This window comes from Limanda limanda, chromosome 8 (assembly GCF_963576545.1).
Source record: "Limanda limanda chromosome 8, fLimLim1.1, whole genome shotgun sequence".
Classification (NCBI taxonomy): domain Eukaryota; kingdom Metazoa; phylum Chordata; class Actinopteri; order Pleuronectiformes; family Pleuronectidae; genus Limanda; species Limanda limanda.
This window is the reverse complement of record NC_083643.1, coordinates 28,437,860-28,465,522: the sequence shown is the minus strand read 5'-3', so window position 1 is coordinate 28,465,522 and position 27,663 is coordinate 28,437,860. Positions and strand designations below refer to the sequence as shown.

The 27,663-nt window shown below is 41.3% G+C and overlaps 2 protein-coding genes across 2 annotated transcripts; both read left to right on the top strand.

Moving 5' to 3' along the window:
- Positions 1-99: 99 nt before the first annotated feature.
- Positions 100-15,070, top strand: exoc3l1 (exocyst complex component 3-like 1). Its single transcript, XM_061076881.1, has 15 exons — positions 100-344; positions 4,605-4,780; positions 4,937-5,156; positions 6,186-6,398; positions 8,374-8,573; positions 8,656-8,874; positions 9,061-9,131; positions 9,713-9,830; positions 10,524-10,649; positions 11,003-11,103; positions 11,295-11,411; positions 11,683-11,953; positions 12,539-12,694; positions 13,094-13,227; positions 13,446-15,070. Exons 1-15 carry the CDS (start codon positions 302-304, stop codon positions 13,630-13,632), a joined length of 2,352 nt encoding a protein of 783 aa, XP_060932864.1. The 5' UTR covers positions 100-301; the 3' UTR covers positions 13,633-15,070.
- Positions 15,071-16,118: 1,048 nt separating this feature from the next.
- prmt7 (protein arginine methyltransferase 7) lies at positions 16,119-27,604 on the top strand. Its single transcript, XM_061076700.1, has 17 exons — positions 16,119-16,330; positions 16,758-16,794; positions 16,906-17,055; positions 18,858-18,966; positions 19,117-19,229; positions 19,320-19,549; positions 19,656-19,836; positions 19,916-20,043; positions 21,126-21,270; positions 21,359-21,442; positions 21,532-21,579; positions 21,906-21,995; positions 22,557-22,718; positions 23,009-23,083; positions 24,042-24,202; positions 24,990-25,086; positions 27,017-27,604. The coding sequence occupies exons 1-17, from the start codon at positions 16,236-16,238 to the stop codon at positions 27,173-27,175; spliced, it is 2,064 nt and encodes a 687-aa protein (XP_060932683.1). The 5' UTR covers positions 16,119-16,235; the 3' UTR covers positions 27,176-27,604.
- The last annotated feature ends 59 nt before the right edge of the window (positions 27,605-27,663 follow it).

Here is a 27,663-nt window from a genome sequence, read left to right as displayed (position 1 = left end):
CAGGCATTATTCTCTTCCCCCCCATCCTCTCTCCTCCTCCTCCTCCTGGCTCCCTCCCTTTCCTGCTGGCCTCTCAGCAGAGGATGTGTCTGGGTGAGAGAGTGTGTGTGTCAGGCAGAAGAGGGAAAGCCGCCAGTAGAATGGATATGTGCTCTATCTCCTCCACCCTCTCTTCTCCCCCCTTTCTTCTACCTTGTCTCATCTCCATTTCTTCACCCCTTCTCTGCCAGTGTTGCACCCTGGAAACCCTCAGGGAACAGGAGACTTGACCAGTGCTTGTGCAGCTGAACAGTGAACTTCGATGTCAGCAGGAGATCAGAAGAATGGTGGTGACAAACCAGGAGGTAATGACACACACACACACACACACACACACACACACACACACACACACACACACACACACACAAACACTGCCTGCCTGCTGATGGCCAACACCCACTTATTCGTTAAAAGTCTCAGAATGACTAGAGACATATCAAAGCTGTGTATGACTGACTCTTCAGTATCCATTATTTAGGAGTCAGGTTTATAATGATGTATTGATCTGTGGGCCGGCGCTGGCCTTGAATTACATATTGAATATCTGCAAGTCAGCGCCATCCACCCTGAGTGTGACGGTTCCTGTCTGGTTACTGCTGCAGACAAATGGGTTTAAATCCTGAGTGCGTAGAAGTTGTTGTGGTCTTCATCAGTAGATGTTTATTGCCCTTTCGTCTTGTTAAAAGTTGTGTTTCTGTCTAAGCATTGAAAAGATTTTCTGTCTCAAAACAGTTTTTGAAGTAAAAATGTGTGACTTTCAATAGACAGTCCATTGATTTAGTCTGGAACATTCACAAAGTTGGTGGACTCTGGAGAGAGCAATCAACAACAGAGGCCAAGATGTAACCAAAGGTTCAGGGCTTGGGTCAAAACTGGGTCACACTCCAAAATCTACATCTCCCGTAAAGCAACATGATAGCATATTTTTGAGATCCTCTTGACCAGTGACTGCATATAAATATTGTTGATATGACAGCTCCTCAAACGTAAAGCCAAAACATCTGGATCGCCCCCTGGTGGCTGGCTGCAGTATAGTGTAAACCCTGCCACCTCAATGTTAGTGAATGGGACATAGACCAAACAAAAAAACTAAAGGTACACTTCCTATTTTAGGTGGTTTTGTCACGTGTCGGATATGTTCAGTTTTAATCAGTTCTTTGATGCTATAAAAAAAAGCCCTAATCGACAGCTGAGATGGACTCGCTATTGGTAGAGCATTGTATGAGCGTGAACTTGATACTGTGGTTCTGCAACTGCACAGACTCTGGCTCCAAATGATATCACCATTGATGGCAGTACTGGTTTTAGAGTTATGTCAGCTTCTTGAACCTATAGGAAGTTAGGAACACAGTGTTTGTTGTATGCCTTCAGAGTGGAATCATCTTGACTCTGCACCTCCACACCAACTCACCATTACGGCAGGATAATGGTGTTATAGGTTATTGGTGATCTATGCAGCATTGCTTGCATGGCGCTCATCACTCTCCTGAATGTGAGCTCTATGGTTAGTTGTTTTACAGAGCTGTTAAGGATTTAGTCTTGGTAAAAAGAGTATGCCATAAGAGACAGAAACAATCCTGTTTATGTAATTGAGACATCCAAGCACACACACACACACACACACACACACACACACACACACACACACACACACACACACACACACACACAGTCAGGAATTACTCTAAATATCAGCTGCTCTCAATCCAACAATCCTAACTTTTAGTGATAAACACTTGGATATTGTAATCTCTGCAGAATCAATGACGCTTTCAACCCCCAGGTCACAGAGAGAGCCTGCTCTGTGCTAGGTCATAGCTCTCTGCTGAGTCACCAACCCGTTCATTATTCAGTTAAGTCCAATTATAACGGGCCATTCAAATGGAAGCATCGCCATGGGTCTCTGATGGTTGCCGAGCCAACCGTCTAGCTGACTATAGCAGAGGAGAAATTCCATCCTGCTTACCTGACAGGCCAGCTGAAAACAGGGCCACAGTCATCTCTGCTGTAAAAAATATCCTCTCCATGACGACGTAGAGATGTGTTTTACTGAACAGCATATCCCTCTTCCTAAACCTCAATATGACTGCTCCCTAGCTTGCTCAAAATGATATTTTTTATGGGCTATATAGTTGGTAGCACAGCAGTGAACAGCGAAAGCATGAGAGAGCTGAGAGGACATAAGGGAACCAAACTGTTAGTCATAACAAAACCAATGTACTTTTCTTGAGCTGGTAAATGTCAGATGGATCTTATTTCCCCAAACATTTGTTTGTGGCAGTTTCTGTAGACACATAAACACTGACCCCGGCGAGAGCTTTTCAAGAAGTACTCAGCCAATGGTGCTACTGGAAACAAACTATCTAATGTCCAATCTCGCCTTCTCAAATCAGTTTTCATAACCGTTTTCAGACAAGTCTAGCGGAGAATATCCAGCATTTAATTCAATTAACATTTAACTGGACTTAAGAATTTACTGAATATATTTTGGTGGTCAAAGGTCACTGTGACCTCATGTTTTTTAAATGCAATTTATCACCAACACCCATAGTGAATTACATTACATCTGGAACGTACATTAATTTAGACTCAAGCATGACCTGGTTAGACTGTCATGGTTGAAGGTCAACTGTCAAGGTCACTGTGACCTCATAACACATGAGAATTCAAGATCGAAATTGTATCAAGATGTTATATCCTTATTATGATAATATACGTACATATATCCGTTTTCATTGAAATCATATGTTTTAATTAAATATGTGAGGCTGGACAGTGAACTGTAACTTCACTGGTGGAAGCATACAAATGCAAAGCATTAATTCTATACTTTAACTTAAAATGAGTCATTTATGTTTAAACTGGGAGCAGGTCCAAGTTTCTACACGAGCCCAGAATAGACAAAAAGCACATATGTTACCTGAAGTTTCACTGTATGTTCTCCTACACACTTTGGAAGGGAGAAGTGAGGCGAGGGCTATTCAGCTGGTTTCAATCTGCAACCTAATCACTTTATGCCACTGAATCATACTAATCCTTCTATATAATTACAATATCTATTCTACCTAAATTCTACATATATCCCAAAAATGACCAATTTCCTTATATGTTTCCTTTCTTAATTTGTTTCTTTATATGAAACAATAAGTATTGCATCAGTTCAGTTCTCAAATGGTCCACAGCTTAACCTTGCTACTTGTTTCAGCATAGCTCAAGTACACAATGGTTCTCCAAACCCTTAAGTGAATGTGTCATACAGTGTTTCACCACATTTGACTTATAAGACAACCGGGGGCATTAACCCCTGGGCCACAATGAGTCCATATCGGATTTTACTACACTGTGGAGAGATCTTCGTCTTTCTTTCCGTTTCATGACGACACATTGAAACTGTTAAACATTGTCGCAACAAGAGAATTAGAGAATTGATATAGGTTTTTTAAAGGTTGTGATAAGAACATTACCAATCTAAAATCAAGAGTTAACTTTATAATAATAATGAGCAATTGATGAGAATTTCCAAGCTATGTAAAAGCATGCTGTAGGGGAAAATGGCAATAGAAACAGGCTATTAGACAAATACACAACGAACTGCTGTTGTGCTTCTGTATCCCCAGGGTTGGGTTGGGTTTGGACGTGACTGAAGAAAGCCCTCGTTGTATTTTCAGTTATTTATTTCATTGTGAATTTAGGGTCATTGTCATGCGAGTACAATCCTCGTGAACCAACCGTTTTGTCTGAAGTTAAACCAACCAAAGAGGATTGGATACAAACTAAATGTACATGCTCCATGTCCTATAGACCATGAACTAACATTATTAATAAAGAGCCCTTCTGTAAATCGTCTGTGATAAATTAATTCTCCCTTTGTTGTTCCTCAGCTGATGTTGAATGTTGTTAGTTACATGGGAGAGGATCACATGTTGAATAGTCAATGAAAACAAAACTCACATTGTTGCATTACTTGTCCTGTTAAACTTTGGTTCAGACCCAGTAAAAGCGGCAAATTAAGGATTAAAAACAAAAAATTCTCCATAACAATGAGATGAGGAGCATTTTCATATTCTTCAGTTTGGGAGGAAATAATGTTTAAATCATGATTTGAATATATACAGACACAAGATCAGTGAGTGTGTATAATTTGGGGCAGATTAGCAGACTACTTCCTTTTCCTTTTTTTCTATTATTGGAGCTAGACAGACCTGGGTATGAGTGCTTGGCCTTGGTGAGATATTTGTTCTAGTTCCTTGTTCCCTCTGATGGGCTTCACTTAAAAACACTGGTTCTGATTCTTTCTTAAATGTATTATTTATTTGCTTATGATTAGAACATTTCCAACAGTGGCAACTTCTAAAAGTACTGTCAAAAGGTGAACATTGTTAACAAAAACTAATTTCAGAATAAAATAAATACATATTGAATCATGTAAAAAGTTGCACACACGTGGCTCTAACTCAAACAGTTACACAATGGTTTTGGCTCTATATGTCTGTAACATAAAAAATTAAACCGTAGGACAGGAAACACCGACCTGACGTTTCCCTCCTGTGTCTGCCCAACAGACACGGTGCCGGTGGCTGAGGTATGGCCGGAGGTGGAAAGGGCCGAGTGCTTGGCACGTGGCGCTGCCTTGAAGTGGGCATCAGGTGTTTTCTGTCGGCCTGAACATCTGGAGCGACTGAGCCAGTACAAGAAGAGAGAGAGTCAGAGGACTGCTTCCATACACACCAGGCTCAAGGTGACAACATGAGGACACATCCAAATGCTAAGAACAAACTAATGATCATTTGCACTCACAGTTTATCAAATGGTCTGGCATATTACGCCGACACTGGGATTTAATCCCTGTTAAACTAATGTCACTTTCTTTCTTGTTATCATCACTTCCTCCCAGTCCATGGTCCAGTCGTACCTGGAGGGGGTAGGCTGGGGTCTGGAGCAGCTCCAGGAGGCCCGGGCGGAGCTGAGGGAGGTGTCACACACTTTGAAGAAAGCAGGACTGGAATCCAATCAAAACGCCAACGGGGTGAAGCCTCTGGAGAGGCTGAGAGAAGTGTCAGTCAACCACCGCCAGCTCCTCGCTGCTGTCAGCAACTTGCCACGTCTATACTCAGGTGAGATGCTTCTTTATGGACACAGATAATGAATTAATTTACTGTTTAATCTAGATTACCTGTGCTTTTCACATTTAATCAGGTCCGGAACGTTTGATTAACATGAATGAAGACATTTTTTTAGGGGAAAATTTAATTGTGTAAGAGATGTCGTGTTGTAATCACCTTCACCATAGTTGCATTTGCCTTAATACTTTTGTACTATATTACCGCCTAGATCATTCTTAACATACTGTACTGTTAGCATAATATAATATAATCCTAATGATCAGCTCTGCTGTAAAGGCCAATTTGATGAAGCTCAGAATGTTCAGTTTTTGTTATAACCCTGCACCAGCAACACCCAGTGGCAGGCATAATGTTTTTGGGTTATCTGTCCTTCTGTCCCATTTACGTGAACGCAATATCTCAAGAATGGCTTGAGGAAAATGTCTTCACATTTGGTACATACATTCACTTTGACTCAAGGAACAACTGATTTGACTTTTACATCAATGTGATATTTTAAGATTAGCTTGAGGTAATATCTTCAAATTTAGTACAGACTTGAACTCAAAGAGGAACTGAATCGATTTTGGTAATCGGAGGTCAAAGGTCATGCAACCTTATGTTGTTGTGAAGGTGATATATTGACAATACCAAGGGGTATTTTATTACATCTGGCTCAAACATTGGCTTGGACTCAAATGACCAGATTTTGGCTTCCAAAGCCACTGCCAGTGTGACCTCACAAAACACAAGTATTGTCTTGTGAATGTGCTATCTCAAGAATGCCTTGGAGGGAATTTTTTTAAATTTCATACAGTCTCAATTATAAATTGATTAGATTTCAGTGGTCAAAGGTAAAGGTCAGAGTGACCTTATATTAATCTGGAAAACACACATTTTTAAGATGACTGCAATGGTTGGCGGTGCATTGTGTGGTATTTCTACTTCATATTGTGAGAGGGATAATGAGTCAAGTCTGATTGTTGACAGTTAGAGGAATGAAAGTTTTCTCTCCCTCCTCCCCTGTCTTACTCTTCACAGTGCATAGTCTGGTGTTAGAGACTGAGCGTCTGGTGGAATCCCGGCGCCTCCTGGAGGCCCACGCCCGGCTGATGGATCTGGAGCGCTGGCAGGACGACATCCTCTGGCAGCTCCATGGAGCTGCTGGGGCGGCAGGAAGTGCAATTAGCAGTGAAGACAAAGAGCTGGTGGCCAAATATTTCTGTGGTGTTGGGCGGCTTGTAGACGCCTTGGGTAAAAACATCATCTCAGTTTACTCAGTAATATTAGTTCAGTTAAATTTTGCTCATTCTAAAGCAAAACAAACTATACAGTATAAAACAGCACTACTTATTTTTATTTTATTTTAGTTTCCTGTATTTGTTTTGTGTGTTACATCAACCTGCTCAGTTTTGTTTTCTTCCTTTTTGATTAGACAGGATTTAAATCTGAATGATTGTTATTCATGATAGTTGGTGATAACTGTATTTGTTAAAATAACGTTAAACACATTTTTTTGCCTATTTTGGTTAAATGTAAAAATTATATTCAGTTATTTTATTTATTTAAAGTGATACAAGCAAAAATAGTTTTGAATACGAAGGATAAAGGGGTATTGCTGTCGTGTACGAAAATGAAAAACGGATCACTATCAGTTTATGACATGATTTTTTTTACTAAGATGTTTTACTCGTTATAACAAAATATTTTTTGTATTTTTATTACGCCATACAAATTTATCACAATACAACAAGAATATGCTATTAATCTTGTTGTTGTTATCTTGTGATGAATTCATGAATGTCAAACTCATATTTGAATGATAAAACGTGCAGAGAACAGTAAATTAATGAATATTGCTCATCTGATTAATTCTGCTTCACACTTTGGTTGAGACATGGTGAGATTATGCTGTTAATGAGGACTGTGTATGATACTGTGATGAGTCTGCAGATACACCAAAGGAAGAAAGGAGGAGGTATGAGCCTTAGGAGGTAATGTCTGTTCTCATTGATTAGCTGGGCATTTATAGATAAATTATATATTTTTAACAAGAAAAGTTGTTAGAGAGTTATAAGTTTGTATGTTTATCGCATACAATATATACAATATAGCAGTAAAATATGTTATAGCATGAAAGAACACCTTGTTTTCATGATATAACATAGTACTGATCTTTTCTTTCTTTCTCTGACATGGCACCAATACGTTACACCCTGGACAGGTCTCTTCGTTATATATGGCTACAAAATAAATTATATTCATTTTATAGACTTATTTTACCACTTTGGGGTAGCAGAACAAACTCATAACAGAACACTGGCAGACAGTTGTATTTGCAGTATACATACAGCTGACACAGTGTATCATTAGCATTCACCTGGAGTTGTGTTCACCAGGAATAATCTGCTGCTTCAGCTACTGCTTCAGCTTCTAAATACTCCACTGGAATAGTTCTTTTTTTTTTTGTCTGCTGACTGGATCCAGGGAGGATGTACTGCTATATTATTATTTTCACTATTCATATTATTCTTGATGCATCTTTAATGCTCCTGAACCCATCAACAGGGATGTAACCTGGGGTCATTGGGTTTTTCGGCTTGTATCAGACTGAGCCTTGCCCAGATGACCCAGCTGAGGTGGATTAGATGTTGACTTGTGTGAGTGTGCTCCTCCTCATGGATCTCCTCTCCTGATCCAGTGCCATCTCAAGACTTTCCCTGCCGCCTCAGTGATGTTTGTGATGGCTCCTCTCCCAACACGTTGATACCCAGTGCATTCAAGGCTTTAGAGAGTGATGGACCTGCAGTCTTGATAGGCATACCTTTCCTTCAGGCCCCCTGGCAACCAACTCGTCATACTTAGTCTTCCTCCGCTCACTGACTTCCTCCAGATGCTCCCACAGCATTGTCAGATCTAACAACACAATGTTCTTTGTGACCTCTGAGACGAGGAGGAGATCTGAACTTCACTGCTTCCCCAAAGCAAGCCATCATCCCTTTGGCGTTATATATTCTTTGCTCAACAACTGTCAACATGTTAATGTGAGGGTCTGTCTAATGAAAAACTTAATTACATAAAGACATACATAACATAACACTATATCTTGTGTGCAACCTTGATAAAAGCAGGGAGAAGAGAGTGCTATGAATATCAGCAGCATTAATGAAAGAAATACCAGTTCCAAGATGAGTCTCTAACATCCTCAACATCCACCCTGTCCCTGCAGGAAAGGAGCTCTGGGCAGTGGTGAGCAGTGCTCTGGCTCTGGCCCGACAGAACCCCACACCGTTTGTATCGGCTGTGAGGATAGTGGAGCGGGAGGAAGCCCTGGACCAAGCTCTGCTGGAGGACAGAGGGGGAACCAGGAGCAGCAGCAGGCCCCTGCCCCCTGGACGACCTCGCTGCTGGAGAGCATGCTTCTTCCAGGTCAGAGCCATCTGATACATAACCCTTCAACTTTATATTCAAAATACTGACTGTGTTCTCTCTCGATTCCCCCACCTCTCAGGTACTAGAGGAGGCGGTTTCTGCACGGTTCCGTAGCGTGTCCTACCTGCACACGCGTGGCCCAGGTCTGGCGGGACACCTAGCTGCTCTCCAGCACGCCACCACGGCTGACCTGGCCACTGTACGCCACCTGCTGGAGCACTGTGTGCCGAACCACTACAGACTCACAGGAGCCTACCTGAGGGCCAGCCATCGCTGTTTACATGCTCACCTGGCACAGGTGGGTGATGGGACAGAAGGAGACCAATGCTGCCCTGTGTCACTCATTAATATGTTGACTCCACATCTCTCTGAACAATTACAGAGACTATTAGAGCTACTTCTTTTACTAAGCTAATTATATTTTTGATTTGTATTCGTTTGAAAAGATCTCACTACACACATGTAAGTGATATTTGTGGCTTAGGTTAGCAGCTGGGACCTGGAGAGTGGTGAAATCTTTGCCGTGCTTAACTGGGTCCTACACATCTATAACAGGTGAGGCATTTTTATTTTTGTCTTGCTGTCTTTGTGTCGTTCTTTGTGCACATTATTGCTGATGTCCCTAACAAGCATCTAAAGAAGCATTAATGATGACAAATACATAAAGTACATCTGTTGTCAAACTATTTTCTTACATTTTCAAGGTTAAAGACATTAGAAGAGTAAAAGATTTCTGTGGCTCAAATTGATCTAATCCTTTCATGTTATTACATCTTCAAGCCTTAAAAACAGTGGAGAATAAAACATCACTCTCTTGCACTGCTCGAAGGTTAAAGACATATGTAGCCTATGACAGTGTTACCATCCCATAGAGTCTCAGCGCGTTCTGTCCAAGTTCAATGTTTGGTAACGTGGCAAAACAATTATTTGTAATTATATAACTTACATATATTAACATATGTGCTGTGTTTCATCCAGGTCATGGTAGCTTCACGAGTTGTACAAGTGCACGTAGGCAAATGTCAAAGGTTTTAGCAGAGGACCCAAATGCAGTTACATAAATGGACAAATAAAAAATTTGAATTAGGTATTTTTAACAATCAACAGCTCTGAGTGTGACAGTCTTGTTTTGGCAGCCCAGACATGATGGGTCATCCAGAGCTGGTGACTGAGATGGAGAAAGAAGAGCTGGGACCTCTCATCTCCACCGAGGGCCTGGAGCGCCTGCAGGGCAAATATGTGCAGAGTGTTCGGGTGAGTTGACCGCAAACTTTTTCTTTTTCTCAAGATTTGTCATCAGTCACCTGTATCCTGGTGAGGAGAAGCCAGAGCCTGTGACACCATAGTGTCACAGAAAATGTGTTGCTCTGCACAATAAAATATGAAAGTAATGTGATATAAATGAGAGGTCATCTGCTGAGATGAGATGAGGACTGAGCTGGGTTTGACCAGGGCACTGGATATCGAGACTGGAGGTGACTGGGTAGGAGGAGGGTCACAGCAAATCACTGAAATGACTGCGGACAGTAAGAGAGAGGAGACCAGATTGAAAGTTTGACACCAACTATTGGCTGATTGAGAATGGGGCAAAATCTGATTGGATGACAGCAAACACCCACAGTAATCTGATAGGAGGAAGAGAGCGTGAGAGAGAATTGTGAATAAATGGGTCATAGAGAAGGTCTTCCTGATTTAGCTAATGTTCATGACTTCCATGACACATTTCTTGTTCAACCCTCATCATAGGTCATATTCACAAACACTGTTCAACAACACTTTACTTTGTTTGTTCACCAAAATCGGTCTTTTGGGAAAGGGAGATGTATTGACTACCTGTTAAAATAATGCCAGTTTGTCTCTGGAAAAGTCAGGAGTCAGTGAAACTACTTTAATCCGAAACCTGGTGGTGTCTGTCACTGTGTGTGTCCATGTTTGCTGCTGTTATAGAAGAGTGTGTCAGAGTGGATGCACAAAGCTCTACAGGTGGAGCTGCAAGACTGGCAGAGAGACCAGGAGCCAGATACAGACCATGAAGGTTTCTACCAAACCAGCCTGCCTACCATCATCACACAGGTATACAATATGCAGCACAAGACACAAAATACAACAACCACATCCTGAACATACACGCAGAGAGCCTGCAATAAGAACTGTGGCACCAACATTCACTTTAACTGCCATTCAAATGCCCTTCAATACAACTGGACACACCGAAGCAGTCAACTGTCCAGCCGGGTGGTCATGATGAGTGATACTGGTGCAAATTCTCTTCATCCCTGTCCACTGCCTGGAGACACACTTAGTAATGACACTGTGCTTATTGCATCTTTAAATTAAATTTAAAAAAAAACGTTTTAGCCACTTTTCAGCACCACAATACCCTTTACACTTTCTGTGGCCTTGTTCTGTTTGTGGGACTGTGACAGATGCTGGAGGAGAACGCCCGGGTGGCTCTTATGATCGGAGAATCCCTTCGAGATCAGACAATACAGATGGGACTGTATGAGATGGAGAACCTTTTGAACAGGTGTGTGTGTGTGTGTGTGTGTGTGTGTGTGTGTGTGTGGTTGTGTGTGTGTGTGTGTGTGTGTGTGTGTGTGTGTGTGTGTGTGTGTGTGTGTGTGTGTGTGTGTGTTTATACATACCTGCCTCCTGTTTTATACACAGCTGCTCTGCTGCAGTTCACCACCTCTTGTCTTCACATTGCTTCACCTCCAGGTTTCGGGAAGCTCTGGTGGAATTCGGGAAAGAACATCGAAGGGCTCCGAGCAACGACAAAAACAAGTTCTATCTCCACTACTGGCTAGCGTCTATCAGTAACTGCATAATTCTCAAGTAAGATTATGGCACATTATAGATTCAATACTCCAGGGACCGAGTGTGGGTTGATATCATTCAGTCAGCATCACATACACTGCGTGCAGCTTGGAGACTTTCCCTTTAGTTAAGGAGAAAAATATTAGTTTGGGTTTTAATCTGTGCTGTTTATACAGCGTTTCTGCCACAATGAAAGGAAAAATCATTTCAGGAATAATCAAGAGAAAAAGCAGAATCAAATCTCAGCTTGTTTATAAATACATTCTGTGTGCTCTTGTGTATGACGCAGAAAGTCCACAGAGAGCCTGCAGCAGCAGCAGTCATCCCGCTCAGCGGGACAGTTTTCTCGGACCCCTCCCAACCCACTGGCAGCTCTGGACCGGGCAGTGAGACGAGCATGTCGCCTGGTGATGGATCAGCTCCTTTTGGACCTCCAGCCTCTCCTCCCAGGCTTGCTGACCCGACCCTGGCTGGTCCAGGGAGACCCCACCCCCAAACTCTGCCATGTCCTGGAACATCACCTGGAGCTGTACGGCCGCGTTCGGCCGCCCTGCCGACAGGTCACTGCTCTGCTCTGTTTCCACCCGCAGTGAGATATCCTAGTTTAGCTGTACTGCACTTCTTTCGAGTAAAGCTGGAGGAAAGAAATGAATGTTTAATAAAACCCAGTGAGTGAGGCAGATCGGCTGTGAGAGTAATAACAGAATAAACTAGAGAGGATTCTCCTGCAGACCACTCCGTCAATTCTCCATTATATTCACTCAATGTTTTTAGGTTGTTTAATTAATAATGACATTTTACATCAGTATTCATACGATTTTATTTCAAGAAAATACAAGTTATTTAAGAGGCTTAGATTTCTTCCTAAAATGTAAATAATTCTTATGTTGAGTCATGTCTCAGTGATACAGAAATACGTACTGTATGTACTCAAACTCAAACTGCTCTGCCTTTATATCAGAGGAAGATATTGTGTCAACTAAACTTTAAAGTAGTTTATTACCTGCCCGACATAAAAAGCACATACTGGAGAGTTGTGAGGAATATTTCCTCCTTTGGAACTATAATATTCTGTATTTGCATACTGTATTTGAAAAAGTGTTCAGTCCACGTGCGCTGCTGAATGTTATGTTAATGTCTTGCAGCGCCTGCAGGAGGAGGCCCAGTGGCTGATGGTGGTGGAGTACGTCAGGGCTCTGATGCAGAAGAGGCTGGTGTGTCGCAACGCAGACGAGCGGAGGCAGCTTGCTCAGCAGATGGTTCAGGATGACCAGCTGTTCAGAGAAATCTTCCACAGCCTGGTGAGCGGTACTGACATCAGAAGTGGTCACGCTCACCTGATGTTCACTAAACTTCAGAGAGCTTTCTCATTAACCATTAACCAGCCATTTGAAGTATTATGGTGTTTGTGTCTGATTGTGTCCGATTTTCATCTTTCCCGTGTGATTGACGTGACATTGACTGAGGAAAATTCTGGTGTGATTCTACAGACATTTTTTAATCTAAGTTATTAATGGTAGGGGCAAGGTTTCACTGTAGAGTTATACTGACTGAAGTACTGGTTTGTAAACGTATCTGTGTGAATCATAAAGCAATTATTATATTATGTGATACAACGTCTCCACAGTAACCAATGGCAACATTCACAACACCCTAATCAGTCAAACTCCGGTGTGTACAGTAACTGTGTGCCTGTGTAGGAGGGCGATGGGTCGGCACCTGAGGTGAACCCGTTAGCCTTACTACCTGTCCTTGCTGACTTCATCCGACTCAAAGACACCGCCATGCTCACTCTGGAAGTGTCAGGACTCGCAGCCAAATATCCTGACATCAGGTAACCTGTCCTCACTGCTCCCCCCCAGACTGATGCTTTTCAGCCTGTCCTGCTCATTGTGTGCATTGGTTAAAGACCAGTTTTCATCACAGCGTTAGTCATGTCAAACCAGATTCCTTGTTACTGAAATAGCTGATACTAAGTGTTAAGTATCACAATATTTATAAGTTATAAAAATAATTAAATTCTTACATCTGCATGTTTTTCTGTTCTCTCAGTGAAGAACATGTGTCTGTACTGCTGGACATCCGGGGTGATGTGTCCAGGGACATCAGAGGGGCTGTATTGGACTTGCTGGAGCAGAGCGCCCCCCCTTTGCCGGCGGGATATCGACCCATCTTCACTGACATCTTGGTGCCTCCCACGACCATGGCCTTCTGTCTGCCCACTGCCAAGTGTGCATGACTACAAATTAAACTCTGGCCCATCTCATTCTAATCAGGGTGGACCTGATTCTCTGATGGATCATCAAAACCAGGTCCCCTTTGTTGATACACTTAAAATACAGAGCAGAAGAATGCTGTTGAATCTGTTCCTGCTATATCTCACGCTATGTTGATGGATGGACAACCTGTATTCAACCTGTATTCTCATTATTTATCCAGCGATAATTTGTTTGTTTTCATTTCCTCCCAACCACCCTGCTTGGCACTCCAGTGTAACGCACATCATTCGTATAGGGAGCTGCTCAGAACCCCCCTCACAGTGTTTAGTAGGGATTCATATTCTTCTCCTTGATCTACCAGAGATTTGAGCTGGTCTTTGCTGGTTCAGGTCGAAGTTCAGAAACCCATTTGTCTGAATCTATGATCCACTGGAGCTGGTTTGCTGCATTAATGCAGTTAAAACATATTACGGGTAGAAGGGTGTCTGTTACACGTTGTTGTAAATGTCTGAGCTGTTTGTGCTGCAGAATTAGGGCAATTTTTAAAAGAAAGATTACCTGTAATGTTCCTGTTCTTACTCAGATATCATGTTGGCTCAATTTGTGACAGAGAAAAGAGCAGCTTTTAATTTGCCGTAGGTAACTTTTTCTTTCACCTCCACTGTATTGACTTTGCAGCAGAGGCACTTAGAGGCACTATATAATATATATAATAATAATTGCTCTTGTTTTTGGGGAACAGTCCCTTTTAGTTACACATTGTATAAGGCACTGTTACAAACAACAGATCTTTAAGGACCTTGTGACTCCTGACCAATAGCTGAAAAACCTGACAGTAACAGATCTTTACTGGACCCTGAGGTTGGCACATGGTCACAGACTGTGATCAAATTCAAAGCCCTTGATAACGTCCTCCTGAAGATCCGTAACATCAGTTCATATATGTGATGCATAGTTGTATCTAATTTTGAGCTTCAGGGTCATGCTATATGTCTTCAGATAGAGGGACGTAAACAATTTAATCAGAATGAAACATTGTGCTAATTTCTGATATAATTTCACAGCACCATGAACATATGGAGATGAATGCAGCTCTTAAAGCGAACAGATGCTTTTGGGGAAGAAATGAAGAGATGATGGTTATTATATGAGTTACAACGTACAGTATTTAGTGAGGACTCTGGAACTGTCAACCATCCTACCTGACAAACATATGCTGCTGATTCATTACCTATAATGATCCATTTAAAAATATATAAATATGTTTTCATTAATCTCTCTTTTTTTATGTACTTTTATTTTCTCCAAATTTACCATATACCATGTTGTTTTTATTGGATGTTTTAAATCAGATGTTTTTTTTAAGTATTTATTGTATTTATGTGATGTGTTTCCATAGTGATATTTCAAGCTTTTTTATAGCTTTTATGGTTTAATGTCACATTGTAAATTATTTTTAACAAATGTCTAAATAAATGTACATAAATGCTAAAGTAAAGTCAATTCATATTATTGTATATAATTGCTGCAAGTTGATGGTTTTTATTGTCTTCATTATACAAAATTATATATATATACACACATACACATGTATACACATAAATTGTAGATTCACATGTAGGAAATGTTATGACATACTTTACAATAGCTATTATGCTGTATACACAATCAACCAATCATAAATCACCCAACTTTTTAGAATGAATCTAAATTGTATTCAACCACACACTTTCCGTACCATAAAGCTGAGCATCTTCTCACTTTCACAAAGGAGGTTGGAAAGTGTCCTTTGGTTTGTTTGTTGGTTTACTCAAAAAAGTTGAACAAAAATGTATCCAGATCCAGCATTTTTTCAGCACTTTCTTCTGCAATGACAGATAGTTATTTTTTGGGACTTTTTCCTCAGCTCTCCAGGGAACAATTCACGGATCTTGATGAAAAACAGGCATATTTAGGGGAGTGTTTGCAATTTATTGTGTCTTGACTTAATCTAGAAGGACTGATGGACCAATCTAATGAGTGTAGTTCTACTTTAAAAGGTTAAGGTTTGATGATAAAAATGTTCACACTGTTAGTGAAGAAAGCCCTTTATTCAAATGTGACTTATCAACATGGTTTTTTTCATCCAACTATTTTCATATAAAATCTTAGTTATGTTAAGAACGGTGAGGTAAGATTCTGATTCCAGTAGCATGCTACTAAAAAGTATAAAACACATGCAGTGGAGCACCACTGTCCCAGGTAGAGACAGGCACTGGAGCAATAAAGACACACTGAGTATCAGAGACAAGCTGCATGGAAGTTAAGGGGATGCAGGTTACACAGAAATATTCAGATTGTTCGAAAACACTGGAATTAGTAAGAATTGAATCCAATTAGATTAAACAGTCGTTCTGCTGCACACTCCTCTCCAGCAGAGGGCGGTAACGCACCTCAAACGTTTTTGCCAGCCCTTTAAACAACAGAAGAACTAGAAGAGATTCTGCCTTCTGTGAGAAAAATGGCCGCCTCCACTGAAGCAATGCTTCTGTGAATCAGTGTATTTACAGACTTGTGTAGAATATCCCGTGAGGAAACAGGCCTTTGATCTAACGTGTCACAGCTTAGCGGAGCGTCAGAACAAATGAAGACCTTCTGCGGGAGAGCTAACCCGACCACCGGGGCTCTGGACTGGGTGGAGGAGAGTGAGGAGTACGACTACCACCAGGAGATAGCCAGGTAGAGGAGAACTGATGCTGGAGCCAGTCATGGAGAACTCATGTTCAGTATGAAAACACAGAGAAGATGTGGAGTTTGTGCTGAATAAGCAGTTTTGGTACTTTCACGGACATGTTCACACAGTGGCGGATCTAGGGTGCTTTTAAAGCAGGGGACTTAAAGGGGCCACCATTTACACTGAAGGGCTAATTATATGTCAAACAACTATGTCCAATTCCTGATTCAGGAAGGTGAACATTTGAGTCATTCCTTGTTTACTGTTAGTTCTGTAGCTAAGAGCAAAGCCACGCGTCGCTGAAGGTATTCTGATGTTCAAGCACATTGTTTACTCTAAAAAAAGCTTTGAGTTCAAATGTTGGGATTGTAATTCTTAAATTTCATTTTCTTAAGTTTCTGAGACACTGATTGTAGCATGTTTATCTTTCAGGTCATGTTACGCGGACATGCTGCATGATCACGACAGGGTAAGTTTGGGAGAACATGTTATTTTTAACTTTATAAGATTTTAAAGTATTATTTGGATGTAGACAAAACAACATTCCTACAGTAAAGCTGACGTCCTCAATCCCTTTCAGAATGAGAAGTACTACCAGGGGATCCGGGCGGCTGTGGCAAGAGTTAAGGCTCGTGGTGAGAAGGTCATCATCCTGGACATTGGGACAGGGACAGGTCTACTGTCCATGATGGCCCTCACTGCTGGAGCTGACTTCTGCTATGCTGTAGAGGTACACATACTCCTCTTATATGTGCTTTAATGGATACTGTACTTTAGCATGGTCAAGAGCTTCTTCCTCATTTGTGCCTCTGTGTCAGTCACAGCAGTGGCCATCATGTCTTCTAGTTGTCTGTCAGTCTCACAATTTTCTGACCATTATTCAAAGCTATTACTTGGGAATGGAAGGTGAGAGGTTAATTATATTTCATGTGGGTACATACTCATTTGTTCGCACTCAAACAAACGAAACTGGTCTCAAAAAACCTATTTTAAGCCATATCTCAATAATTAATTATTATTCTCAGCTTAATCAATAAATTTTTATTTAATTATTATTTGTCTCATAGACTTTAACAAGGTGCGACAATCCTCTGTCCTTAATCGTCGACAAGGAAAAACCATTGAAGAAAAACTACAAAAAAAAAACACTAACAGGAAAAAAAGGTAGACATCTCATGAGATCTACAAGTAAGAGATTCCTCTCCAAGGATGAACAGAAGTGAATTAGATGCTGTCTCTAACAGATCATGTGAACAAGATATTTACAACATTCATTAGAAAAGACAGTGTCTAACATGAATGGCCCGATGTAGCAATGTTTAAAATATTTATACATAAGAGAATGTCTGACAGAGATGAAGGGAGCAGTAATGAGAATTGTTATGATGGAGGTATTGCTAGTAATGGTAGTTTATGTGAGTAGGCATATTATATATCTGAGCAATCTAGTTGGAATCATAATCCAAGATCAGCTGCCAAGGTGATCACGAGCCAAGATGTGGCTGCAGTCTTGATCCTGGATCTACAACAATAAAGCACAAGGACTCCAAGTAACATGTACTGATTATTATGATGAAGAGGAAGAGGAGGAAAGAGAAGCTTTACGTCATATGTCCTCTGACGTTCTAGACCTATAGCAACATAACTAAGAGCTGACAAAGACAAACCTGAACCAGCTCTAACTATAAGACTTATCGTAAAGGAAGGTTTTAACCCGACTCTTAAATGTAGAGCGGGGGTTTGCCTCCTGAACTGATAATGGGAGATGATTCCACAGAGAGGAGCTTGATAGCTGAACGCTCTGGCTCCTTCGCCCACTCCTTTAGAGACTTTAGGGACGACAAGTAAGCAAGAGTTCTGGGACCGCAGTGCTCTAGTGGGGTGATATGGTTCTATCAGCTCTTTAAGGTATAGTGGTGCTATATAGGTTGTTTCACCCTATTTCCACAGTTTTCTGTTAGATAAATGAAAAGATTTGTCTGTCTGACTGGCAGCTTTCATTCAATTGAAAAAACACATGTTAGAGTGGACTGTATGTTTGAATTTATGAATGAATAAATAGATGCAAAGTCTGGCTTTGTCCCACATTGGTAACACAGCTGTGCGGGCTCATTGCGTGTGTAGATCTAACATTCAAAACACCAGTTTTCCCAGTATGTTTGTTCTCTTCATCATTCTCTTAGGTAATGTATTATTTTAAATTATTTATTGATAAGGTTAACAGGTCAGTTTAGTTATATAAAATGACAAGAATTCCTGAGAAATTCTCCTATAATTTCTTTCACAGTGATATCTTGAAATTGAAAAAACAACACTCCAAAACTCAAATAGATGGATTTACTTATTTGAATTGATACAAAACAAAAAAACATTTAAGCAGCTGGAATCAGGGAATGTCCGGCAGCTTTGATGGAAAAACAATTTGTATTTATCAACTATCAAAACTGGGCCAATTGATTAACCAACTTATCATCCTAGCCCTCAGCAGCCCTGGAGTTTCAGGTGTCATCTCTGTTTCCTTTGTGGCTGCAGGTTTTTAAGCCCATGGCTAAGGCTGCTCAGTGCATCGTGGAGAAGAACGGCTTCTCTGACAGGATCAAGATAATCAACAAACACTCTACTGATGTCACTGTGGGGCCTGGTCAGAAACTACATCTACACACACACACACCTCGGACACCCATACACACACTCTGAATATTGTAATGTGGTTCTGTCTCTGTAGTTGATATTTGTCAGAGGGAATTTTGTCTACATTCTCATGAGGTTTTGTATTTGTGATTTATTACAGATGGGGATATGCAGATGAAGGCCAACGTCCTAATAACAGAGCTGTTTGATACAGAGCTCATAGGTGAAGGAGCTCTGCCCAGCTATGAACATGCTCATCAAAACCTTGTCCAGGTGGGTAATGTTACACTTGTATCTTTCTATGTTACCATAAGTCAAAAGAGTAAAATTCACAAACAGTGTTTGTGTCCCTCCAACCTGCAGGAGGGCTGCGAGGCTGTTCCTCATCGGGCCACGGTCTACGCTCAGCTGGTGGAGTCGGAGCTGCTGTGGAGCTGGGCTCAGATGCAGCCGGTGGAGGTGGAAGGGGCTCGTCTGGTCCCGCCTCCCGCTGTGGCCCGCTGTGCCGGAGCCCATTCGGTGTGTGACATCCAGCTGAGCCAGGTTTCCCCAAACAGCTTCACCCCGCTGGGCCCTCTCCGCACCATGTTCAGGTATGAAAAGGAGAAAGATGACAAATCTTCGACACTGTTTTCTTTCAACATTTTTGTCATCACATTTAACTTCCCCTCCCCCTACACCCCATCGTTTCCCCTTCAGTGTGGATTTCAGTAAGCCTGTGAGCAGTGCCTTCCAGTCCCACTCCTCCCAGTTTGTGGCTCAGTCTGGTGGTCGAGCGCAGGTGGTCCTGTCCTGGTGGGACCTTGACATGGATCCCAGTGGAAGCATTGTGTGCACCATGGCTCCCAGCTGGACATACACACAGCCAAAGATGGCTCCGGTGAGTTACAGGACATAAGGTTATGATGCTGTGATTCAGGCTCCCATCACCACTTTGTTAATGCTCTGGTGTGTTTTAGTGGCGGGACCACTGGATGCAGAGTGTGTACTTCCTGCCCGTAGAGAGGGGGTTGACAGAAGGAGAGGAGCTCAGTCTGACTGTCTGCCACGATGACTACAGTCTGTGGTACAGTCTGCAGTCTCCCAGGTGAAACAGCTCAGATACAACATACTGTATATTTCCTGCTCTGCTGTAGAAATTAATATTCTGTACCTCCTGCCTCACTGAATAGTGACACAGTAATGCTTGTTTTGCTAACCCGAGGTGAGAGGTTCCTCGTGTGCTTCTCCAGGAACAAGAGCATCAGTTAATGACCCAATAATCTCACCACAAACTCCTCCTATTGGCTTTTGTGGGGCTTTCAGTGGTATCACAAAGTTTCCAGTACCTGTCCAGGTTTCACTGAATGAATTACAGATAAATGGTAAATGCTCTGTATTTATATAGCACATTCCACTCAAAGTGCTTTACAGTACAGTTTTTGCTATTCATCCATTCACACAAACATTTATTCAGTGCATCTATATGCAATTTGGGGTTCAGTATCTCATCCAAGAACACTACCATGACTGGGATCGAACTGCCGACCTGCAGATTAGAGTAAAACCTGCTCTACTCCCTGTGCCAAAACCATAATTTTTATTCCTACTCTAATCCAGGGGCTTACTGACAGTCTTTACAGGTGACTAACTCATTATTAAAGGGGAAGTTCACTATGCAGTTGAAGGGGTGGATGATGTGTTTGAGTTCAAAAAATACTTTAGGAGTGTCGGGGGTGACCTGTGTTGCAGCCAAATCCAATACAATTGAAGTCAATGGAGACAATTTATTCAAACAGAAAAAAACCAGAAATTGTCTTTATTTGACTCCTGTGGTTTCGTCCAAGTGTCTGTAAGCCCCGACATTCAAATTCATCCTGAAACCACGACATTGACATCAAGTTTTTAGGCTAAATGTCAGTTGTTACCCTCCCAGGACCATGTTCACACGCAGACACCAAACAAGCTCTCGCCACGGGTGCGAGACAAGATCAGCGAGAACTCAATCTTGAGGTCATTAAACCAGCCTAACCTTTACCACAGGCATGATCGCTTGATCACGATTGGACCAAAAATAATCATGTGAAGTTAGAAGACAAAATATACATGTTTCGATAGAAATGAATGTTACAGCAGATGAGAGAAAATAACTGTCCCTCTAAATGACTATCTGCATATTCATGTTCTCAGCCAACAGATTCCAGAGTCACAGACCAAAGCTCTTTCATCTCGGCCATGTTGTACCTGCCAGGCTCACCTAGTATGGACTCGGCCTCGGTTTGGTGAGCTAAACGACAGACGGCGTACAGAGAGCTACGTCAGTGCACTGCGCAGTGTAAGTCGAGGTGCACCGGAGTCCGGACAGTTTGTTAATGAATTAATGGATATGCCTGTTGACATGTTTCTGTCTGTGCCACCTGCAGGTTCTGAGAGAGGACAGCCTGTGTCTCAGTGTCAGTGATGGAAGTCTGCTTCCTGTGTTTGCTCACATGCTCGGAGCCAAAAAGGTACTCTGTTTGAGCATGTGAACCTTTACTGCACCTCTAAACAGACTCTGTTAATGCCTGGTCATTGTATTCATTCTCCCTCTGCTTAGGTCTTTGGTTTGGAAAACTCCAGAATGTCCAAACATGTTATCGAGCAGGTAAATGACACCTCTTTATTGTACTTAAACTTTAGGGTGTGTAATTTATTTTTTCAAACACTTTTTGTTTGTCCCAATCGCCATCAATAAACAGTCTTCTGAAAAAAAAAGGCTGCGGCCATCACAAGACTCAGTCTGTCTGTCACTAACTGCCCTTCCTGCCTATGTGCACCTGCCCGTGCTCTCACTGCACATGACTGTAGTCGTCAGCCAGAGAGACAGACAGCTGGAGAGTCGAAAGCCTAAAGTTTGCGAGCGAGTCACAGAAAAGTCGGCTTCTAGCAGGTTAACAAGTGTTCGTGATACTACACCTTGTTTCTGTGCAGGTGTTGGAGGCCAACTCGATAAAAGGAGGTGTTGAGCTGCTAGAGATGAGGCCTGACCAGCTGACCAGGAATGACATTGGAGGAGAACAGGTACTTGTGGAACAAGCCTCAAGTGAAATGCTGTTTGTTGCTGTTTCTTTTCTGGTATTAATATTCAATGAACTCTGGTCTGCATCGCTGCTTTGTCACTGTACCAGCTTTGTACCAAAGCCACAGGCTGTAACAGTAACGACATCCCCAATCAATTTACTGATTAATAAACTGCAGAGGACAAACAGCATTTGGTGAAATCTGTAGAATACAATAGAAAAAAAGGTAAAGACAATTTATCAACAATGTATAATGTGAAATTTGTTTCTCGTAGTAATAAACCTTCTGACAATAATCACCCGAATATGTATATGAAGGTAGTGGAAGGAAACATTAATTTGCATGTTCTTTAGTTTATCATTGAAATGTGGTTAACATTGCTCTACATTTAGATGTTGTGTTTATTGCCTGTAGCCCAGAAAGATATACATGCTGCCTCAACTCCTTTTCATTTAATGGAATTCAACCAAGTTCATAGCATAACAATAACCAAATATATACTGTGTAGTTTTATAACTGACCCAAACAGCAGAATGATTGAATTTATGCTGTCTCATACAGATCTCTGTCCTGATGGCTGAACCGTTCTTCGGCACTAGCCTCCTACCCTGGCACTCCCTGTACTTCTGGTATTGTCGCACCGCCCTGGCAGGTCTGCTGCAGCCCAACGCCACCATATTGCCTTTCTCTGCCACACTTCACATGGTGGCTGTGGAGTTCCAGGTGGGACACAGGAGAATATTTTTATACTTCCAGATTTTTTTGATTATCTCTATTACTGTGTCAAAGAGGACACAAAAGATCATCCACCATCATTTTCACAGTATTTGTGTTTAGGGCTTGGTGTATCCTGGTCTTTCCTTTATACACTGCTTACAAATACCAATTAAATAACTACAGATCATTGTAAACCAAAGTCTACAAGTAATATAGTACACAAAGCAGTTCAAAGTAATGGTTAAAGAAAAGTTTTTGAGAGCTGTTGAGAGACTTGTTTGTGCCATTTCTTTTAGGATTTGTGGAGAATTAGAGCACCTTGTGGATCCTGTGAGGGCTTTGACGTTACACCCATGGATGAAATGGTCCAGGTAACATTTCTCTGTCCTTCAGATGTTTTCTTAGATGTCAGGTTGTACATCCACTAACGTGAGTCCTTTTCTCGTACATGACACAATGCTTTGATCACGGAGGAGAAATGTATTACACTAAAAATAGAAAATACATGATAGAAGAGGCACAGGGACATTTAAAAGTATACGTCTTTCTCTGGAGTGTGTGGGTCTATTAATTTTTAGGTCTAAATGATTCATATGGCCAACATTTTTGGAACTGGTCCAGGGTTGAGCAAGAACACTGTAACTGACGACTGTGAAAAGGCTTCAGAGTGTAATCCTTCTTAGATGTGGGATTTCTTCTCTTATTCTACTAAGAGTTACTCATCCCGCTCAAAGTAGTCAATGCAAACACGATGGTCTGCAGTGTGCGTGAACAGAGGTGTCGTCCAAAGGTCGTCAGTGAAAGCTTGTATATGATTTAGGTGAAAGGGAACTATTGGCAGAAATTGTATATAAACTAATCCTAGTGGTGTTCTCACCTGTGTGTGATCTAAATTGGGAGAATTGTTGTTTTCTTTACCCTAGAATGGGCCCTTTATAATTAAATACTTGTGTTTACATTTGGAGCAGGCCCTCTCTACGGGGGCCACCATCTTTTTTACAGTAGTCCAAATAGGCCAAACTTAACACCTTTTGAGTTTTTATGAAAACTGAAGATTACCACAGGGTGAGGGGTATTCAGTCATGTCACTAAATTCTAGACGCTGAACCTTTTTCAGTAGGTATTTACTTTGAAGCAGTTGTTTAGTTGTTTGACAGCTACCAGTTGTAGCATTCTCTTTCAATATTGGACTAATATTTATGTCTCCATTCATTAGCCCGAAAAAAGTATAATACTTAATTAAAGTCTTAATTAGCTGTTTCAAGTCCCCCAGTTTCCACAAAAAAAATAATTTTGTGAAAATATAACTAATCTCTTTTGTGCCTCCAGCAATCTTTGGATTTCCGTGAGTCTCGCGAGGCGGAGCCCCATCCTCTGTGGGAGTACCCGTGCCGGGCTCTGACCCAGTCCAGAGCCGTCATTACCTTTGACTTCACACAGTGTGTCCCTCAGGAGCCAGTCAGCAGTCAGGGCTCACTGCCTTTCATAAGGTATACTCTCTTTCTATTATCATAATCACAAAAGTGGCTTTTGATCAGACAATGACTGAATGTTGGTGCAGTGGGGGTTGAAGTCAATGCTCACAACTTGCCTCTCTGAACACTGAAGTCAGGCCACAGTCTCATGTCTCCTCTCATAAACAGTGGAGCACTGAGGAGTCCTTAACTGGCAAAGCATCAAACAACCTGATAAAAATTAGTCTATAGTCAACCAGTTTTATTTTGAGTTGATATCTTGATTGTCTGGCATTATGACGTCAGTAATCGCTATAGATATATTCTGCATGTGAATATGCAGACTTTGGTTGCCGCTGGTAAAGAGTCCATAGAGAGAGCAACAGAGGCAGAACACATTGGGCGAAACGCATCTGCTTTCTGCTTTTTAATTTATCTATCATATACAGCTGTTAACAGAGATAAGGCAAAATGTCGTCTGGACCCAAGAATCCCTACAAAAAGTAAGATTGTAGAAACTAGTCAGACTGTAAACGATGTACAGTGAATGGAAGGCAGAGTCATGGCACGGATATCTGCTGTCTGAGGCTAATTTATCATCAGGTGAGAGAGCTGACGGATTCCGGAATTATGCAGGAAGTAGCAAAGTCATAAAAAAGTAACCTTTGTATATACAAAAAAATATACAGTAAGAAGATTGGTTGAGACAGAACAGCGGCAACTTGTTCTGTGTTTGGCCGTGGTCCTACACAGATGGACAGATTGACACAGTGCAATACTCAAACATTCTCAGTTGGTAACTGTGTTGACATGTCTGTTCCAGGGGTGGTCGTTGCCATGGTGTTGCATTGTGGATGGAATACCACCTAACCCATGACATCAGTGTCAGTGCAGGTCTGATTGGACCGATCAGTGAGCAGGTAACTTTTTTCCTATTTCTTTCCTGAACAAATTGAGCATCTTGGTATCCTGAGATTTTCTTATTTTAGAGTTTTTCCTATTGCTACACACAACATTGGCATTAATGGCTGTTTACTTACCAATATATAGGAACAAAATTGGGCCTCATTCACCAATATATTCTTAAGCTTTTTCTTAAATTTGTTCTTAAGAAGTTTTCTAAGAAAAGTCGATGTCAGATTCTTAAACTGCAGAATTGTTTACATCTGTGTTCTTATATTGATGAATGCCATGTCTTCTTAAGTTGAAAGCGAGTGTCAGTTTTTCCTAATTAGCATGGGTAAATGCCCTGCCGGCTGCCAGGACAGCCATTCAATCCCCAGTCTTCCCCATCTGCATGCCGAAATGTCCTAGGGCAAGATTGCTGAACCCTGAATTGTCCCTAATAGGAAAACAAAAAGTGCTGCTAATAGATGCACTGCATGAATGTGTGTGTGAATGGCAAACTGTACTGTAGAGAGCTTTGAGTGGTCATCAAGGCTAGAAAAGCGCTATATAAATGCAAACCAAACCAAAACCATTTAAAGATTGTGCCGCACCAGACCCATACTGTAAAAAAAGTTATATTTTGTAGTGTCAGCAGTTGACATAAAATACCACATAAAATGATACATGGAATGCAGTCACACTTTCAGTGAAAGCCGTATCAGGAAAAAGTTGCATAATTGTAGTAAAAAAAATTGTTTGATCTCAGATTTGAAGTAAAAATAAATATTGTCAAACACGTTAGGAGGATTCAAAAAGAAAAAGGAAGCTACACAGAGTTATCTGAGCCTGCCCATCATGTGAAACACAGCACTACAGCTGAACCCTCAGCTGAGCGTCTGTGGATACTCAACCTGAGCCTGGGGGCCGATTGACATGCTGGGCCAGGTTCAGATCAAGTGTTTTGAATATTATTTGGGTTAAGGTTTCGCTCGATGCGCAAACAGGGAGCCCTGTCCCCTCAGACCGAGTTGGTCCCTGTGTGGTGCAGTGCATCTCATGAGACATCTGTCAGAACAGAAAAAAACTGTCTTCAGAATTAACAGGCTACACATCGACGCAAGATTTTAACTAAGCTTCAGCTTTAGCAGTAAAATAGTTGCACATGTAATACATTTAATATTTAAACACCAGTGTGTAAAACCCAAAGATGGATGGATAGTTTTGTGACTGAATATTCTCTTCAACAAGTTCATGACATTAAAGATATTGTTTGCAGTATATACCAAATTATATTGTGTGTGTGTTTTCCTCTTCCTCCTAACCAGCCCAACCACCTTTAACTTTCCAATATGGAGCCACTGTAGTGTCCAGTCTGCTCAGAGGACATAACCTCTTATATAGAAGTTGGTTCACTGAGATCAGGCTGATGCTAATTCTCAGGTGCCATTACTGCACTGCAGAAGAAGAGGGCACAACAAGGTCTCATAAGGCATCCATGCAACAAAATGGAAACCATGAATGTGTTAACGTGATGAAAGCCTACTGACAGAGAGCACTTATTGTATAGTTCATCACTCCACAAGAGTTGTTTTCATCTGCCGTCATTTTTCTCTCCCCTGCAGCATTTAGCTTTGATCAATACACAGAGTTTTACACTCATACGTAAAATATGTGCATTTTGTGTATCTATTTATTTTAAGCCCTGTGAGACAGTGATATGTGAATATGGTTTATTATGTTAGCTGACACCAGCATAACTCTGTACCAGCCCACATTTGTTGATGGCTCACTTAGTACCCTCCTATACATTCAATTGCAAAGCTAATATTCGCTGTTTAAACATCAGGCTGTTTAAGCAGGCTACTTCATAGCGGGAATTAAGAGTTTGGTGACACACTGGGACTGTTGGTGTTCGATGTCCTGACAGATCTAATGATTTGATTGTCCTGCCTTCTCCTGCAGGGTGACTGTGAGTGGGCTCGACACAGGAAGCAGGGAGTGTATTTCTTCAGACAACCATGGGAAAGCTCAGATGACGCCAGAGTTGCGGTGTCTTACAGCTTCACCTTTGAACCCAGTTTAGGAGACATTAAGATGGACTTCAGCAGCAAGGCTCTGTGATGTGGGACAATCTACTGAAGAACAAACTGTTTACACTCTGCTTTTCACCTTGTCACTCTCTGCATTTTGATTCAATAGTGCAAAAAATGTAATGCAACAATTATATCTAATCCTGACCAGAACTCTGTGTTGTTAGACTGTGGAAGATGGAGGCTCTCCACCATATATACATATATATATAAATATAATTCATATATATAGTAACCCATGTAAAGGGCTTTTCTTTAAGAGATTAAAGAAGTATTTACCAACTCTAAAATACATCCGCATCCATCATTAAAGGCTAATGGATATTCAGTCAGTGGCTTTGTTGAAGCACCATATTAGGGTCATTACAGCAAAAGAAATTGTGAGAACTTGGAACAGAGTTGGACAGTTTGTGATTACTGACTCAAACCCAAATGCTGAATAAAGTTTTATACTTGTCTATTTTTGGTATCTTAAAGGGACTCTTACCTTTGTTGCATTTTTACACTTTTTTTGGATAA